General features: G+C 35.4%; 1 protein-coding gene across 4 annotated transcripts in view; it reads left to right on the top strand.

Moving 5' to 3' along the window:
- The window catches only part of LOC100876889 (dystrophin, isoforms A/C/F/G/H), a 758772-nt gene that overhangs the window by 234805 nt on the left and 505583 nt on the right, over window positions 1-18384 (top strand). For all 4 annotated transcript variants that reach the window (XM_076535871.1, XM_076535870.1, XM_076535872.1 and 1 more), the window contains one exon: window positions 18091-18302. In XM_076535871.1, the coding sequence (XP_076391986.1) occupies window positions 18091-18302 (212 nt within the window). The remainder of the gene's footprint in view (window positions 1-18090; window positions 18303-18384) is intronic.

The following is an 18384-nucleotide window of genomic DNA, read 5'->3' as shown; positions in this document are numbered from 1 at the left end:
GGAATTTAAGTGTTTAGGAAATTTGGTTATTTGAGAATTCGAAAATTTCTGATTCTGATATTGTATTAATAGAGGAATTTAAGATTTAGGAATGTTGAGAATTTGAGAATTCAGAAATTTAGTATTTTGAAAACTTAGCACTCTGCTTATTTGACGATTCGAGTGGTCAAATCTTAGTTATTTAGTTAAACTTATTTTCGTTTAAATATTGTGCTTCACCGAGACCTACTTCAACAGCAAATGAAAGTCATAACGACGTAAACATTGGTATCTCTGAGGCTCCACATCAATCGTTACGGTACTACAACTCCAACTCAGCAATTAAGAACTAAAACCAATCGAAGCAGCAGCAAGTATCATACCAGTAAAATAGGACTAATTTTTCAAAATTGCTCAAAGATTGTGCGCTTTGAGGCTCTACATTGGTTGCTGCACTAGAAAAGACCCAGCTCAGCGGTTAAATGTGAAATTCAGTCGAAACCACTCCAGGTATCGTCCTAGCAAAATAAGACTAATCTTTCATAATAACCTAAACATTGTATTCTCTGAGGCTCCACATCGGCTGTTACTGTAGAAAAACTCCAATTCAGTGTGTGTGTTAATAGCAGTCGAAGCCGCAACAGGTATCATACCAGTAAACCAAGACTAATTTTTCATAGTGACCTAAACATTGTAGCCTCTGAGGCTCCATATTAATTGTTATGGTATTAAAACTCCATCTTGACGATTGAGACTTAAAATCAATTGTAACAGCGCCCAGTATCGCACTAGTAAAACAAGACTAATCTTTCATAATAACCTAAACATTGTATTCTCTGAAACTCCACATCGGCTGTTACTGTAGAAAAGCTCCAATTCAGTGTGTGTGTTAATAGCAATCGAAGCTGCAACAGCTATCATACCAGTAAAATAAGACTAATTTTTTATAGTGACCTAAACATTGTAGCCTCTGAGGCTCCATATCAATTGTTATGGTATTAAAACTCCATCTTGACGATTGAGACTTAAAATCAATTGTAACAGCGCCCAGTATCGCACTAGTAAAACAAGACTCATTTTTCATAGTGACCTAAACATTGTATTCTCTGAAACTCCACATCGTTGCGGTAGAAAAACCCCAGCCCAGTCGTTAAGAGTTAAAACCGAACGAAACAGCAGCAAGTATCGGACCAGTAAAATTACCTAAGCTTTCGAAGGTAAAAAAGGGAGACGGAAAAAAGCGTATAATTCAGGATGGCGTGATAATTCTCGCGTGTCGAGCGGCGATTCCGCAGCGGCCACTTCGATAGCGGTTGCGTCGCACCGATTGCACGGTTTGTCTTCTTTATAGTCCGCGTCACTACTCGCGAATTTTCCCTGGAAAATTTCACGGTAACGAGGTCCCCGAGCTTTCCGACCGATTCTCTTCTGTTTCTCTGTTCGCTTCCGCGAACGAAGTAGGAGAGTTGTGCTCTTTTGAGAGCGTGGCTCGTTAACCGCTTTTGAGAAACTCGAAATATTTGGTCGAGCACACTCGCTGATATAATCGGAACAACTGCGAGGACGAGAGGGAAGAAAAATTGCTTGATAAACTTTGGAACTGGTAGGAAATATGACTGGTCACGTTTATTAGAGTATATTGTGTTTAGCGGGGTGGACGATGTTGACTATTCGGTATTAATTATTTAGTAATGAGAGGACAAAGGAGAGTGGACTAATTATTATGGTATGTCAGTGGTGGGCGGATTAAGTACGTTGATGAACTCGCGAACAACGAGATATAGTGATAAAGAGATATAGATAAAATGCAGAGGGATTTTGGAATTTCAAAGTTTAAAGTCTTTAATTTTGGATATTTGGAATGTTCAGAATTTAAAGATTTGGAGGTTTTGAGATTTGAGGATACTTGGATAGTTGGAAATGTAAAAAATTCTTAAATTCTTGCAATTTTTGTGTCTACAAGTTTTCAAATTTTTACTTTTCCAAAGTTCTTATTTCTAAATGTTCAAATTTTCATATTTGAGGACCTTTGGGAAATTAGGTATTTGGGAAGGGGTTAAGTTGAAGTTCAATCAACACAAGATTTCCAAATTTCCAAACGTTCAAGTTTCCAAATTTTCAAATGTTCCGCAGAATACAGATTCGTTGACCGCATACCTGAAAAATTTTATAATCAATTTTCCCGGTACGTTTATGACGGAGACAAGATAGACGTCAGTCAGACGAGACAAAAACGGCTCGAGAAGCCTAGACGAAATTGGATAGCCATTTTAATTGGCTGTGTTCGTCCCATGGCACAGTCATGTCCCTTCTGTAGTCGCGTTTCCGTCGGAGAACGGACACTTTCTATGCAAATCGATGCGAACCTAAGAAGCTTCCCAGCTCCGGGGTTTTCTTGTGTGCTCAGCCGGTTGTTCGACACGGGCATCTTAATGCGCGCCGCTGTTGGCGCAAATATTTCGCTGTTGTGCTTACGTTAACGAGGTGTCGGCACGGTTTAACATTTCAGACAGAGCGTCATGCAAATCGTGTGTAAATAAGGATACTCACGAGCCGCAACGTGTTCGTTTTGTCGTGAAAATTGAACGTTCTCGCCTTTTCTGCTGGCGGCAATGATTTTTTTAGGCTAGGTTCATAGAGTGACCAGTCGATTTATTTTTATAGGGTTCTATCGAATGTGATACAGCAATTCGCTTCAGCTAATCTGATTCGATTGTTAGTGCATTTCAAGAATCTATTCATGAGAACTTGGACTGTTGCATATCGAATGAAACCCAGTATGTATCAACTGTTCATGGAGCAAGTGTGCATATGGCGTATATGATGTGTACATTTGCATCAAAATTTTCCAATTTTCACGTTTTCAAATCCCTGACCGTGTAAGTAACTTAAATTTGATAAATTTGCAAATATTTAAATTTCCATATTTCTATGATCTTAAATATTTACGTTACCAAATTTTCTATTTTTATCATGAGTCCTTAAATTTCATAAATCGGCAGGTATTAAAATTTTCAAATTTCTGCGATGCTAAATATTTATATTACCAAATTTTTTTTTTTAATTTCTCCAATTTACCACATTTGTTAAATACTCAAATTTCTGCATTTCTGAATTTCTAAATGGCTAGATTATTAAATATACAGTTTCTCAAATTTAGCTTTAGATTTTCAGTTATTACAAATTTTCTATTATCTCTTGAAAATTTGAAAGTATGATAGCAATGAAGGAAACTGAAAATACTATTTTATGAATGTTACAATGTCAAAATTCAGTTTCGAAAAAAATGTTACTTATCTCTTAAAAATGTGAAAATATCAACATAGAAAACTAAAAGTAAGAGATGTATAAAATATTAGATACATAAAGAACTTTATAAGCATCACAATATCACAAATTTAATTTCTAAAAAATGATACATAACACATCCGTTCTTGTCATTATTCCAGTAACAAGAACATTTCCTTATTAAATAACACTATATTATGCAACATTCCCTTCTTCTCCTCCAAGTGGAAAGAAACGGTATTTAATCTCGAAAGAAGGTTCTGAATAGAAATCGGCAAGGTTCACGAAGACTAAATTCATTCACGCTTCCAAAGGATTATTTATTTCGGTCTTTTGTCCGAACACCGAGGGAAGATAGAGGGGCTGATTCATCTCGTTGCCATTTCGTGATCTAATCGCATTAAAACCAACTGAAAGTTCCCAGAGTCTCTTCTCTTCGTCGTGCTATGAATCGTTCCTGATTCTTGCAAAATCCGTCGACACACGTATACCGTTTCTGCAAACGCTCATAGGTTAAATTCACACTCTGTAGAATGTACGCAGAGTTTAACCTCGTTTGAGTTTGCTTTAAATTCCTTCGCACTCAGGTTTGTACACTGGTTTGGATATTTTGCACGCCCTTAGGACACGAGCCATCAGTGCTTTAATACATCCTTTACAAGGGGAAAACAATTTTCGTTAACTTTTCTCGTGCTCGAAACGCTGTGCTGCAGTCAGATTTTATTCAGTAAGTTTTTAATCCTCATTCCTAAATTTCACGATTTAATAATATTGTTAATTTTACTGTTACAATTTTACAATTTAATAATATTTGTAATATTCCTTTTTAAATTTTGCAATTCCATATTATTAATAAAATTTCTAGTCAAATTTTATAATTCAATAATGTTTGTAATATTCTTAGTTAAATTTTATAATTCAATAACATTTGTAATATTCTTAGTTAAATTTTATAATTCAATAATATTTGTAATATTCTTAGTTAAATTTTATAATTAAATCATATTCGTAATATTCCTATTTAAATTTTGCAATTTATCAATATTACTAATTTTTCTATCCAAATTTTACAATTCAATAGTGCCGAATTGTAATAATTATTTTAGCGAAATTACAATTTAGGATAAAATTTTTAAAATCTAAAATGTACTAGATACCGTTAAGACATTAGTTTCAATTTTGCGAATAAAATTAAAAATTGAACTTGTATTCTTCATTAACAAGTCTTAATTAATCAGTAAAATCATTCAATGAATTATTATAATTTAATTGCCAATTAGATGTTTCGACTAATAATTATAGTTCGAAAGGAAATTCAATTATGAATTAAATTTGTCATTAGAATAATTAATTACATAATTGCTTCTATCAAGATACATAATATTTATTACTAAATAATTTGTTATCGAAATAAATTCACACATAATATTGATACTAATAAATATTTAAAATATGCATAGAGCAGGCGATCAAATTCGTTTTTTTCTCTGTCAAATGTGTTTTTTTCTGTCTCTTGATTGCTATTCGAATCGGGGTCTCCAAAATCGATCGTAATTTGCAAACAATTTGCACGAATCGCCGGGTAATTTCAGCGAGCTCCACGACGAAGTGGTTAGATCGATCAATCATGCTGTAGGGGAGGAACAGGGGAAAAAGGAAGCGGCTGCCAATTTTAAACATAAAACAGGCGACATTGTATCTCGAATTGATACGATTAGTATCAATTAAAGCAATTGTTGTACGCTTTTAAAAAAATTGCTCTTTTCTGTCCATAAAAATGTTCCTGCGAGTTCACTCGAATAATCAAGTCAATTTGCACGGCCATGCGTTATATTGGAAAAATGATTTAGGAACGTGCAAAATGCACAAAACAAAAGATAAACTTGATAAATTGGTTTGAATGCAATTAATTTGCCTTGAAGGTTAATTGTTCCTAACTTCGATCGATCTTAATTCATTTCGCTACTTAGTTCTGCATTCTGGCATCGAATTAAGAATATAGTTATTCATTCTAATTAAGATTAATATTCTAGATATTTCCTGTAAATTCATTTTTACTCCATGTAATAAGTCCAGATAGATTGATCACTATTCTTACTTCAAGTGCCATGAAAAATATTTAAAACTATAAGTTTGGTAGTTGAAAAAATTGTTTTTAATATTTTGTTAAAAAGTCACTGTTTTAATTAATTAATTCAGTTATCGTATTTTCAATATACATATACATTTACATATACATATACACACGCATATGTATATACATATTATATACATGTGCGTATGCATGTGCATATACACATGCATATGTATATACATGTACACATATCTGTACATATGAATGTGTCTGAACACACATGTATATGCATATACATGTGCACAGATATGTGTATATGTACATGCATATACATGTACACATATCTGTGCATATGAATGTGCATGGGCACACATGTATATGCATATACATGTATACATATGTGTACATATGAATATGAATGTACACACATGTATATGCATATACATGTATACATATGTGTACATATGAATATGAATGTACACACGTGTATGTGCATTTACATGTACATATATGTGTACATATTAATATGAATGTACACACATGTATATGCATTTACATGTACACATATGTACATATGAACATGAATGTATACACATGTCTATGCATTTACATACACAACATGCAGATTTCCTAATAGGTACCAGCTCTGGTCATATTATAAATAGAAAAGTGTATTCAAATAATCGGTGCAAACACCAATCGTATTACAAAATTCATCATACTCTTATAAATCGTAATCCGGTTAGTACTATTCTCTATTTAACAAAAGTTCCGTCGAGAGAGTTACAAGGCTGTCCAAAGTTGAGAGTTCAGGATTCTTCGTTGTAATTACGAACGGTAATACAAACACAGCTGTTTAAAGTAGAATCGTTCGACACGCGCAGTAAAACTTCGTCAACGAGCGATTTCCAGCAACACGAAAACTTTTAATTCCTCGACAAGCATTGTTGCGCCTCGTTCGAGCGCATCGTTCACCTCCGTTTCCTCGTTTTATTCGACGATCCTTTGCGGACCTCCCGTCCTTGTAACGCGCCGCGATAATAAGGTTCGCGTAACGAGTTTCGAAGCGTGCGAGCGTGTTTGCTTAATGAAATTCCGCCTCGAACGTGCGGAGGAGTAGTTCGACGCGTGTGAAACCGCAGAGACTAGCGCGAGTCTCGCGACCCTCCGATCGAACTTGCTCGTTTACACGATGTTTACACGATCGTTCGACCTATCGATTGTCCCTCGACGATCGGAGACACTTCCTGTTGCTTTGCACTTTCTATCAGTGAGATTCACTACTTTGTTCGTGGAGGCCACAAAATATATTTACATACTTAGCGCCGGGTTTACGGACGTTTGATGAGCAATTACCTTTACATTATCGCGTTCTGTGTGGGATGTGTACGATCCACGCTGAACTTTCCGTTCAGGCTGCTTGGAATTCTTACTGAGAAAAGAATTGTTTTAACTTTATTGTAGGGTCAACATCTCAGTATTATGTGTACTGAGTTTACTATAGCCTTTTCCTTAGTAATTGTAATTTTATGACTACTTAAAAATTGTAAGGCGTATTTCAAAAACAAGATTTCCAATTTCGTATAGAATGTGAAATGAAGTACTAGAATGAATTTTCAAAAGATCCTTTAAAGATATTCTACCAGATATCAAGATTCCGCATGAATAAATAATAAATAGAACAGTGATTAATTTATGTAACTGTTCTTCACCTCGTTAGGAGATAACAGACATTTTGACTGAAGTGTTTTAATAATTTCTGTAAGCTAAAGAATGTAAGATGCATTTTGATTGCGGATGCTGTCGATCTCCATCGTATTTTGTCGCTTATTATCAAATTCTGCATAGTTGCATCAGGTTCCATCAAATCCCACGAAATGCCTCAAATCTTATAAAATTCTAATTATATTATTTTTTGTCTAATTAAATATATCTCGATTAATTCTTGTTCCCCAAATTACCGGCCGTTTCTCAGATTATCAGACACTTCTTTTAATCTCCATACCCAGATGGGCCCTCGAAGTACCGTTTTAAATCTGCTCAGAATTTAAGCCCGCGTCCGCACGTATATCGCGTTAAGTTTTCACGAGGAGAGGAGCGCAAACGGCCTTGCGAACGAGCATCCCATACTCTAGAGCGCTTTGCGGCCAGGCACACACGTGGGAGTCGTTAATCTCTTTATTATCCACCTTCCAGAGGCACCTACGAAAGAGAAGGAGAGACGAAGAGCGCGAGAGAGAAAGAGAGTCGACAGGTGACGTATGTACCTTTTTGAAACGGTTATGAAGAGGTCGGTGCACAGGCCGCGTCGAAAATGTCTGCCTTCTGCACGCGTATCACGTATCCTGCTTCATAACAACGTTTCCTTGTATATTTCGTCGCTCACTGGTGTTTCGAAATACACAGCATGAAACTCGTGGTCCAGTAATGGAAGACGGAATCTCGCGAAACAGCCGTTGTCTTCGAGTCGTCTGGCTCGAAGTTTATCGGAAATTCCATTTCGTCAGGTGTAAAGTTTCGTTCCTTGAATTCTGCGGTATCTTCTCCGGGCTCTCCTATTTGGACCCTAATGGTCAGAGTTTCCTTTCGCAGCTGGACTCTTTTTATCGCTTTGCGTGAAATGCTCGGGGAACCGAGATTCGAGAACCAAATGCCCTTTGTTTCTTTTAGCTTTCTAATAGCTTTTGTTCGCAGTTTCAATTGCACGTTCTGCTGGAGATTTTAGGTGGTTGATATATTAGGGTTTTTAATATTTATTGATAATACTGTATTGACAATATTCATTGAATTTGTTAATTCGGACATTTGAAATTTGGGTGATCCATTTTTTCCACAAATGGTTCATATCTTGGCCAACCACTTTCTTTTCCTACATAAAGCTACTCGTACTGTCAATATTAAAACTAACTACTCGGGAATAAAAATCTCTGGTATTATTTTTCCTCGTTAACGGAAAGTCGCATTTTCCTTCAAGTTTAATTGAAGTTTCTCCCGCGAGGCGTACAGTCTAAGTTTCTCAGAGAACGTTAGAATTTTAACCAGTGAACTTCTTCAATTTCTCGATTCCCACTGGCTCGAAAAACCACTCGAACACTCGGGCTGACTCTGTTTACCGACACTCGAGGTAGAGATATCCAGTGCACATAGTGGAAAAGAGAAATGACGTTGCCGGGGAAGCCAAGGATGCTCTGTGCCATTCTTGATTCGTTGGATGACTTTCTTTATTTGCTCGGACATCCGGATACCGGTATCTTTAAATTCGGGAACAACGGACCGTGCAACTTTCCTTTCGAACTTTCGTCCACGTTCGTAGCTAATCCACTTGGCCAATGGTTCCTGGAAATCTTTTGACGAGGCTGTTTAACGAGGTCGAGAACAACCTGAAACATGCCTGCCATTACGAACATAAAGTTTCGACGTTTTGTTGTTCCTGTTTGCTTGGCCAAAAAGTTTTGTCGGTTCTGAAGATGTGTAAGCTCAAGTCGGTCGTAGCTAAAATTTTATTCCGCAGCATATATTTTTGTCAATTAACATCAAGTTATAATTCGATGTAAGAATTAGTGATGAAGGTGTTCCTTTAATCTTCAGTGATCATTTGCAAATAGGCCTGATGTGCTGGAAAATGAACCATTATTCGTTCCAAATATTTTTCTTTCTTTTTGTACATGAAATAAAGTATAGAATAAGCTTTTAACTTGTGGTGTTAAATAGATCTCTATGATAAGTAGATTTCTTGTGGTCTAAGTAGACAAAGGAATTGATGGACACAATTTTTGTGTTAAATGACTGATACATTGAATATTCGTACATGTTATTATTTATTTTATAAAATATACATTTGAATGTTTATACATATTTCTTTTACAAAATAGCTTATTTGTACGATATACTATCATTTAAATAGTCACATTACTGTGCCCAGGCTGTCATAACGACTTCAAAAGTCTCCTAATAAAGCCTGCAATATATTCCAACGAAACTGTTCGACTAATTCGGATAATTGTGACCACAGTTGGACTTACCTCTTAGTGACAGCTTGGGAATAAGCTGGTGGTTAAGCAAAAGTGAACAGTTTCATCCGTGAATCAAGCTTGCCCACCCTCCATTTTGACATTACCTTTGTACAATTAAATATCATGTGGAATAATTGGTTTAATAAATGGAGACAATCCTTCAGCTTCGAACAATTTTTAGATTCAAACTGTAATAGGTTTAAATTTTCATACGGATGAAATTTTTTAATTAGATATGTAATTATTTATATGTAGGTGCACGTTGGGTGTATGTATAGCTACATATTTGGTTTTAGGGTGTAAAATTGTAGATTTGTTACAAAGTTTCCAAATTCCCAAATTCCCAAATTCCAAAATTTCCAAATTCCCAAATTCCAAAATTCCAAAATTCCAAAATTCCAAAATTTTAAAATTCCAAAATTCCAGAATTCCAGAATTCCCCAATTCCTCAATTCCTCAATTCCAAAATTCCAGAATTACCCAATAACCCAATTACCCAATTCCCAAATTCCCCATTCCCAAATTCCCAAATTCCAAAATTCCCAAATTCCAAAATTCCAAAATTCCCAAATTCCAGAATTCCCCAATTCCCCAATTCCTAAATTCCAAAATTCCAGAATTCCCCAATTACCCAATTTCCCAATTCCTAAATTCCCAAATTCTCGAATTCCCAAATTCCCAAATTCCCAAATTCCCCAATTCCCCAATTACCCAATTTCCCAATTCCTAAATTCCTAAATTCCCGAATTCCAAAATTCCAAAATTCTAAAATTGCAACGCTTCAAAATTCCAAAACTGTATAATTCTAAAATTCTGAAATTCCATGATTCCAAAGTTCCATACTGCAAATAAAAAATTCCATATTATCAATTTACTAAATTACCAAGTTCGAAATCCCTCAATTTCCAAATCCCAAGCGTGTCATTCCAAAATAATTCGTAAGTCTAAAAGTCCCCAAATCCTATTAAACGAAAACCTCCGGCCACCAATCCATCCAGCATACAACCTTTCATATTTCATCAAGTTTCGTTATAAACAATGACCATCGGCATTTGGCGTACAGTATAACATCCAACAAATTGCCCGAAGCTACTATGTATAAAGTCATCGTATACGCACTATGTACATAGTCAAAACTGTTTCTTTGCCTTTATTTTCAATAAACGTGATATTGTTGAACGCGAAAGTTTCCCGCTCAACGCCCGAAGCAACAATTTCGTGGTCTGCATATCGATCTATCATGATCTCGGGGAATTTCGCAGAGAATTTTGGGTCGGTTGGAATTGCTCGTGTAAACATGCAAGTTCACACGTGCATGTCGGTTCGTTAAATGTTCCGTTGTCCTGGAGGGAATATCGTGATCATTAACTATGGTTACGCACGACTCTAGAGAATATCACGTGGTCAACAGTTCGATCGGCACATTGTATTACTTGTATCTGTCCTTGATGATTTTGTATCTGCAATTTGCATTTTCCGGCCAATGCATCGTTTTAATGATCGTCTTCGCTACTAACTCTTTGTGGACCATGATAATCAGTCGTTAATTAACCTCTCTGTTAGTTTCCAACAGCTTATGGAAGTCATCTTCTAGGAATTAGATCTGCAACCTTTTTATTTGTTATTAGAGCTTGCATTATTTTTATGAAAGATAATATCTAGTTTATTGTACATATTTATATTTATACACATGTAGATGTTTACTAAATATCAGGTATTATGATGTTCGACATGTGTTTAATTCATCAAACTTTTCACCTAGGAACTTTTAAAGTTGTCACCTGTCTACAACAAACATTCTAGTGCAGGCTTAAATATTTTCTATCACAGATCTTTACTAATTTTGTCTCCTCAGTTAAGCGCAAACTTCATTTCCATTTTCTTTCCGATTAACGCTAGAATCTAACGTCTTAAATTATTCTGTGTATCAAGCAAGAGGATCGAATTATCAGTTTCTTTTCATCAACAGCACCACTAATTTCCTCGTGGACAGGTAAGAAAGAATTATGATCGTAGTGCATTCGCACGTAATCGGAAGCATATGCTACAGTAACAGACTGATATAATCCGACTAGCCACGCATGGCAAACTAATGTCACGAAGTTAAGAGAGGCCGCGAGTCGTACGGGACGTAATACTACGTGAGCTTGAATCCCGGGACCGGAAGTAAAGTGGCTTGATCTATCACCCCGAGTCTGTAAAGGGATACCAAGCGAAAGACGAGGACGTTGTCTCCCGTTGGGTGCACTCAATGACTTATTACAAGAGCAATTCGCTCTCATCGACCCCTACGAAGGGTGTGCCCCCTCTAAGCTCGTGTCAGAAGCGTGACAAGTGTTCGACGGGACATTAAAGATGGCACGTACACTCTTGAGCTAGGAAAGTTGAGGTTGCTTGTGAATTAATTTCAATACGTACACCGGTGTGATCAAAGTGTTTCGAGCACGGGAGAGTGGATAGAGGCTGATCAGTTTTTAATTAATCTGTAAGAGTGAATTCAGTCGCGTTCAAAGTTATCGAGTGTTTACATAAATATCCTTATGATATTGCATTTTTGATAGGTTCTCAGTTTTCAAATACGAAGACTTGAGGAACTGAAAGTTTCGAAGTTGGTTTGAAGCTTTTAATTTTTATATCTTAACGTTCTTCATTTTTATATTTTAACATTCATCATTTTTATATTTCTTAGTTTTGTGGATTTGGGTTTTTGAAATGTGGTCGATATATTTAATACTATTATTTTTCTTAATTTTTAGATATCAAAGCTTTCAGATTTCTATATTTCAAATTTCCAAATTATGAAATTACCAATTTCTATAAGTTCTGTAATGCGAAGTAAGAAGTTTGTGAACTGGATATTTTATTGATTAAACAGTTTTAGTGGTAATAATTTTAGTCCAGCTTGATCACAACTTCAAAAAATTATCCCTTTCATTGTCAGTAGACCTAGGATACTTGCAATATTTCTATATCCATCAAATTCTATTGCACGCTCGTCTACGTACGCGTCTCACCTGCGCACGCATCTCATCTGCGCATGCGTCCACTGACCTGCGCAGTTGCTACGCCTAATGAATGCGCAGTAATATCCGAGTAAGTCCAGTAACGCTTCCAGTTCTAAGTTCCATTAATTTACTGTCCCTTATAATCAAGTCTTTCAGAGAATGAAATAATTATTTTACACCACATTTTCAAATAATGAAATTTATGTTACGAGAAATATGGCTGTACAACGGGATATGTGGTGTACCGAATACTTCACGCATCCATGACAAATGCAGTGGTAGAAAGCTCTCGATCCGGTTGTTTTCGTACCCTGTTGCGAAACATGGTGGCACGCGTAGCATTATCAAAGGTACACGAAACGGAGCATGTACACGCGTGGAAATTTGGTTGTTACACGGATCCGTTGAAACGTTGCCAGTGCTTTGCGCTTGCTTTTCCAGCTGTGGCCCTCGGCTCGCTAAGCTGCTCGAGCTTGGACACTTTCCAGCTGATTCCTCGCGCCTGCCGCGAATTTCAACATGGGCTTCCGCTTCCGGAGAAGTGGTTCTTGAAACGGTGAACACGTGCCGGTGGCCCGTTTCCTCATGTTCGATTAACGAGGCTTTCGCAAGCCTCTGTACTTGTGCTTGCAAAGCATGTCTGCCGGTTGTATCGATGAATCGGAACGTGCAGTCGTTTAATGGCATCGATTATGCGATTCTTTGCTTTATTTAAAACCTCTTCCGCTCTATTTATTCGTTGAAGGATCTCCAACAGCGCAATTCTTGTGGCTCAAGCGATCGATTAATTGGAATGATTCTTTAATAGCCTCGACATGTTTATTTATTTATGCGGATTCTGTTCCTAGTATTGGAAGGACGAAAGAGCAAGCTTCAATGGGCTTTCAAACGATTTCTTTTGCCTTTCTAGGCATTGAGATGCTATCATTAGCCGTCATTTTATAAGAAGTTAAGGACTGATGTACTGTCGGGTTGTATAGGGTCTTTCATCGGGAATCTTTTCAGAGTGCAGTAAAATTTTGGTATTTGGAGATTCACAAATTGGAAAATATATGGATATTAAGGATTTGGGAATTTAGGGATTTGGAGATTTGGGGATTTGGAGATTTGGGGATTTGGAGATTTGGGAGTTTGGAGGTTTGAGGATTTGGGGATTTGGGGATTTGGGGATTTGGGAATTTGGGGATTTGGGGACTTGGAGATTTGGGGATTTGGGGATTTGGGGATTTGGGGATTTGGGGATTTGGGGATTTGGGGATTTGGGGATTTGGGGATTTGGGGATTTTGGGATTTTGGGATTTGGGAATTTTAGGATTTGGGAATTTGGGAATTTGGGAATTTGGGAATTTGGGAATTTGGGAATTTGGGAATTTTGGGATTTGGGAATTGGGAATTTTGGGATTTGAGAATTAGGGGATTTGGGAATTTTGGGATTTGGGAATTTTGGGATTTGGGAATTTTGGGATTTGGGAATTTTGGGATTTGGGAATTTTGGGATTTGGGAATTTTGGGATTTGGGAATTTTGGGATTTGGGAATTTTGGGATTTGGGAATTTTGGGATTTGGGAATTTTGGGATTTCGGAATTTTGGGATTTGGGAATTTTGGGATTTGGGAATTTGGGGATTTGGGAATTTGGGAATTTGGGAATCTGAGAATTTGAGAATTTTGGGATTTGTACATGTACAGATTTGGAGACTTAGGAGTTTGGTAATTTGGGAATTTGAGAATTTGGGAATTTAGGAATTTGGGAATTTGAGAATTTGAGAGTTTGAGAATTTGAAAATTTGAGAATTTGGGAATTTAGCGACTTGCAAATTCAGAAATTTGGGAATTTGGAAATTTTTTGATATGTTAGTTTATGAATTTAAAAATACAACAACTTACGTTGGGAATTTTGGAATTTAGAGATTTAGAAATTATTGGACTTGAGAAATTTGAAAATTTAGAAATTTTGTCATTTCAAAATTTTAAAATTTGAGTATTTGTTAATTTTGTAATTTAGATATTTGAATACTCAAAAATTTTGTAATTTGAATCTTTGAGAATTCGATAATTTTTAAGTCAGAAATTTGTAACTTCGACTTCGAATATATAACATTTCCGAAGTTTTAGAATTTAGTAGTTTGAAAATGTTGGGGCAGTGAAATTTGGAAACTTTGAATACATGTTCAAATGGAAATTGACTCGTTACAAATTAATATAGAAAAATGCTTAAAACTTTGTGTTCTTGGTTTTGTAGTGTACAAAATGCAGAAATTTTCTTCAGTGATATGGAGAGCTCAGCTGCGATCCGCTTCGTGCTCTAAGGGTTAAAACAACCTAGGCAATATACCTAAAGTAGTTATCGCCCTAGGTGGTTCAACTACCTTTCAGAGGTTAGAAAGCATGTGGTGGAACAGGGCGATAAAGGCAGCAAATATTATACGTATCACTTGTGAAGGAGAACTGCCTTTAAAATACTCGAAACCGAGAGCTAAAAAACAAGTACACTTTATTTGAAGAATAAACGTGAATTTTTAAAAAACAAATTTTCGTTTCTTTCAATTTTCAAATTATCGCACTCGAAATAATTCCAAATACTTAAATATATTTTATCAATTATTACTTTCTGTGTCTCCATTTTGTATATAACTATTATTAACCCATTTATTCTCATAAGCATTTATTTGAAAAAAGGAGTAGCGATGCTTGTACAGATATTCAATACAACTTTATTGAGCAAAAAAATCTTTTGTTATAATAAAAAAAATAATACATCTCTTCATATTACAAACTTTGGTACTGTACTGATATGAGTACACTGGGAACATATGTGTACATTTCATGTTTTATGAAAATCAATGAATGTGTACTCAAATGAAGGGTAATATTGACACTGAGGCAAAATGGGTTAATAATAGTTATACTGTATAATAAAATAATTATTCGGAAAGTAGTAGTCATCATATATCTTCATCACAAAGTAATAACTTGTGACAGATGTTAAATTTATTATATGACGAATAGAATGCTGAGAATATGGATTAAAATAAACAATATTTTACATTTCTTTATCTATTCATTGATAAAATAAATAAATAATGACCATCGTTTCGGAGATCGATATTAGCTAAAAATTAATAGGTGTAATCTGAATAACCATAGTCCTTTTAAATGCACCAGGTTCAATTACGAATACATTATTAAAGACTAAAGGACTATTAATTGGTTTTCAGTCTATAACATCTGCCATCAAAAAGTCTGTTAATAGACTTCCGGTCGATAAGGTGTTAATGGCTATTGACGTCACTCCTGGGCAATCGAGGGCGTCGGATCGAAGGGCAAGAGTTGTCCAGACCTACATTAACGTCCTCACGATAGAATATCGCCGTACCTTTCTCAACTTTTCTACAAGTTTATCAGTTAACAATATCGGCTATTTCACCCCAATATCGGTTATTATATCACGGTGTCAAATTAAAAGCAAAATCGTTGAAAGATATAATAGATTTACGGTCATCCTGAAATTCTTAAGTAAAATAAAATTTGTCAAAATGAAATGTTTTATTTTTCTACAAAATTTTTATTTATTATTATTAATGTTTTCGTTATGTTCATTATCATTAATTATTATGTAATATCAGTCAAAGAATATCAAATAAAAATCTGCAGTTAAATAAAATAATCAAAGAGTAATTAATAAAATAATCAATCAATGAAACAATCAATAAAATTATCGACAAAATAATCAATAAACTAGTGAATGAAATGACGAATTAAATAATTAATTAAATAATCAATAAAATTATCCATAAAATAATCAGTAGAGTAATTAATAAAATAATCAATCAATGAAACAATCAATAAAATTATCGACAAAATAATCAATAAACTAGTGAATGAAATTACTAATTAAATAATTAATTAAATAATCAATAAAATGATCAATAAAATAATCAGTAGAGTAATTAATAAAATAATCAATCAATAAAATTATCGACAAAATAATCAATAGACTAGTGAATGAAATTACGAATTAAATAATTAATTAAATAATCAATAAAATGATCAATAAAATAATCAGTACAGTAATTAATAAAATAATCAATCAAATAATCAATATATTAGTCAGTCAATCAAATAATCAATTTGATAGTTAATTAAACAAAGAAAAATATCAGTTACTTCGTAGAATTTGATGTACGTTATACTGAATCACAGTTACGCAAAATGTTGGCAGACGATGAAAATCACCTTTAGGGTTCAAGAAACGCTATATAGTGGCTGGCTATAGTCACCTTTAGTATGCAGTGGGAACTTAAAGCTGGTGATATATAGTCAAGCTGGGTAGCAAAAGGGTTAAAGAGTAGGAAGCGTTTTCTGCTTCTTTCCACTCTTTTTACGTTACGTTTCCAGAGGCGAAGACATTTGACGTTTAGCACGCAGACGTTTGACATTTTTGTCACGTCGTATCATCTGCTGAAAGCTGAACATGGTGACTTTTCTTACTTGAATGTCTTTACACCATGACTGCTACACTTTGAAGAGTAATATAGAAAAACAACTTGTCAGACTCATTTGAAAAATCACTTTTTATAATCATTCATTTTAGCATTTTCCTTCATTTATTTGCACACTCTTTTAATTTTGCTGTTTCCTTTACATTACAATACATTTTGTAATTATTCTTGTAGTTCACGATAATGAATTCATAGATTTTGTGCAAAATTGTTTATATTTTCAGCTTGCTTTAACCGTGCGAAATGACCTTGTCTTTTTTTATCACGTTCATAATACCCTGTATATTGCATAGAGTCCACAGAATGAAAGAATATTATATAAAGATTAGAGGAGATAGTCCGTACATAGAGAACTAAATTTACTCCTTTCTGTAAACAGTTATTCCCCCATCAATTTCACAGTTTATGATTTTTTAACAAGTCAATTTATCGTTACCCATCAAACCTGCACCCTCTACCAGCCTACATCGAAACAATAAACAACTGACTCCGCGTTAGCCGAATAAATCATCGTCCATCATGAAAAACGTCCGTTATCTCCATCAACGATCTTTATCGAAGACAGTACGTTTCAATTCAATCCGGAGGCATTAATCAATCTCTAGTTTATCATTGAACGCGACTTCACCATTTTGTGTTGGTTCTATGCCAACCGATGGTCTGAACGATCGTGATGGTCGCGATTATGTGGACGAGGGAGTTGAATCAGCATTGGTATGTGAGTCAAGAAGGTCTTATCTAGATTTAGGGCACGGTTATTCGGTTACTATTTCTCGAAGACTACAATAGATTTCTATATTTTATATTCAAGCTTGGATTTTAGATTAGGATACTAGACAGATGTCTGAAAAGAAGAATACATTCGGAAAATTTATTTTTGCATCTAGATGATCCTACAAAGAATTTAAAAGGAATTTCAAAAGAACTTATACGCTTGGTATAGTCGTAAATTTGACCAAATTTTCAGCGGCATCTGACTACTGAATAGGATTTAAAGATATAGGGATAATAGGATATATACGGTATAAGAGCATAAGTATTGAAAGGTGTAGAGATATACAAGTATAGTCATAGTTGTAAATAATTAAGTTAATCCTTTCAACGTTGGTCAGATTTGACCACAGGATAGCGTACAAAATTCTTTGCTAAATAATCGAACATTGTTCGTCGAAACGCCTCGTACAAGATGAATGTATCTATATTATAAAACGCGTTGATATTCTGTTGCAGTTACGAAGCTGAGGGAACACTGGGACGAGATGAACTCGAAAATGATGCAAAGGAAGACGGAGTTGGACGCGATGCTCGGCGACAGCCAGAGATACGAGGCGAAGAGGAACGAGGTGGAGGTATGGCTGGCGCGAATGGAAACCCGGCTGGAGAAAATGCGGGCCGTGGGCCACACAGCCGACGTTCTCGAGGCTCAGCTCCGGGAACAAAAGGTACGCTGCCATTTTTCTCCCTTTCTTCTTCCTGGAACTTTTGCATTAACCCGCGAACCAACCTTGCCACCGGCTCCCCTCT

Source organism: Megachile rotundata, chromosome 9, assembly GCF_050947335.1.
Source record: "Megachile rotundata isolate GNS110a chromosome 9, iyMegRotu1, whole genome shotgun sequence".
Classification (NCBI taxonomy): Eukaryota; Metazoa; Arthropoda; class Insecta; order Hymenoptera; family Megachilidae; genus Megachile; species Megachile rotundata.
This window is presented reverse-complemented; position numbering and strand designations above follow the sequence as displayed.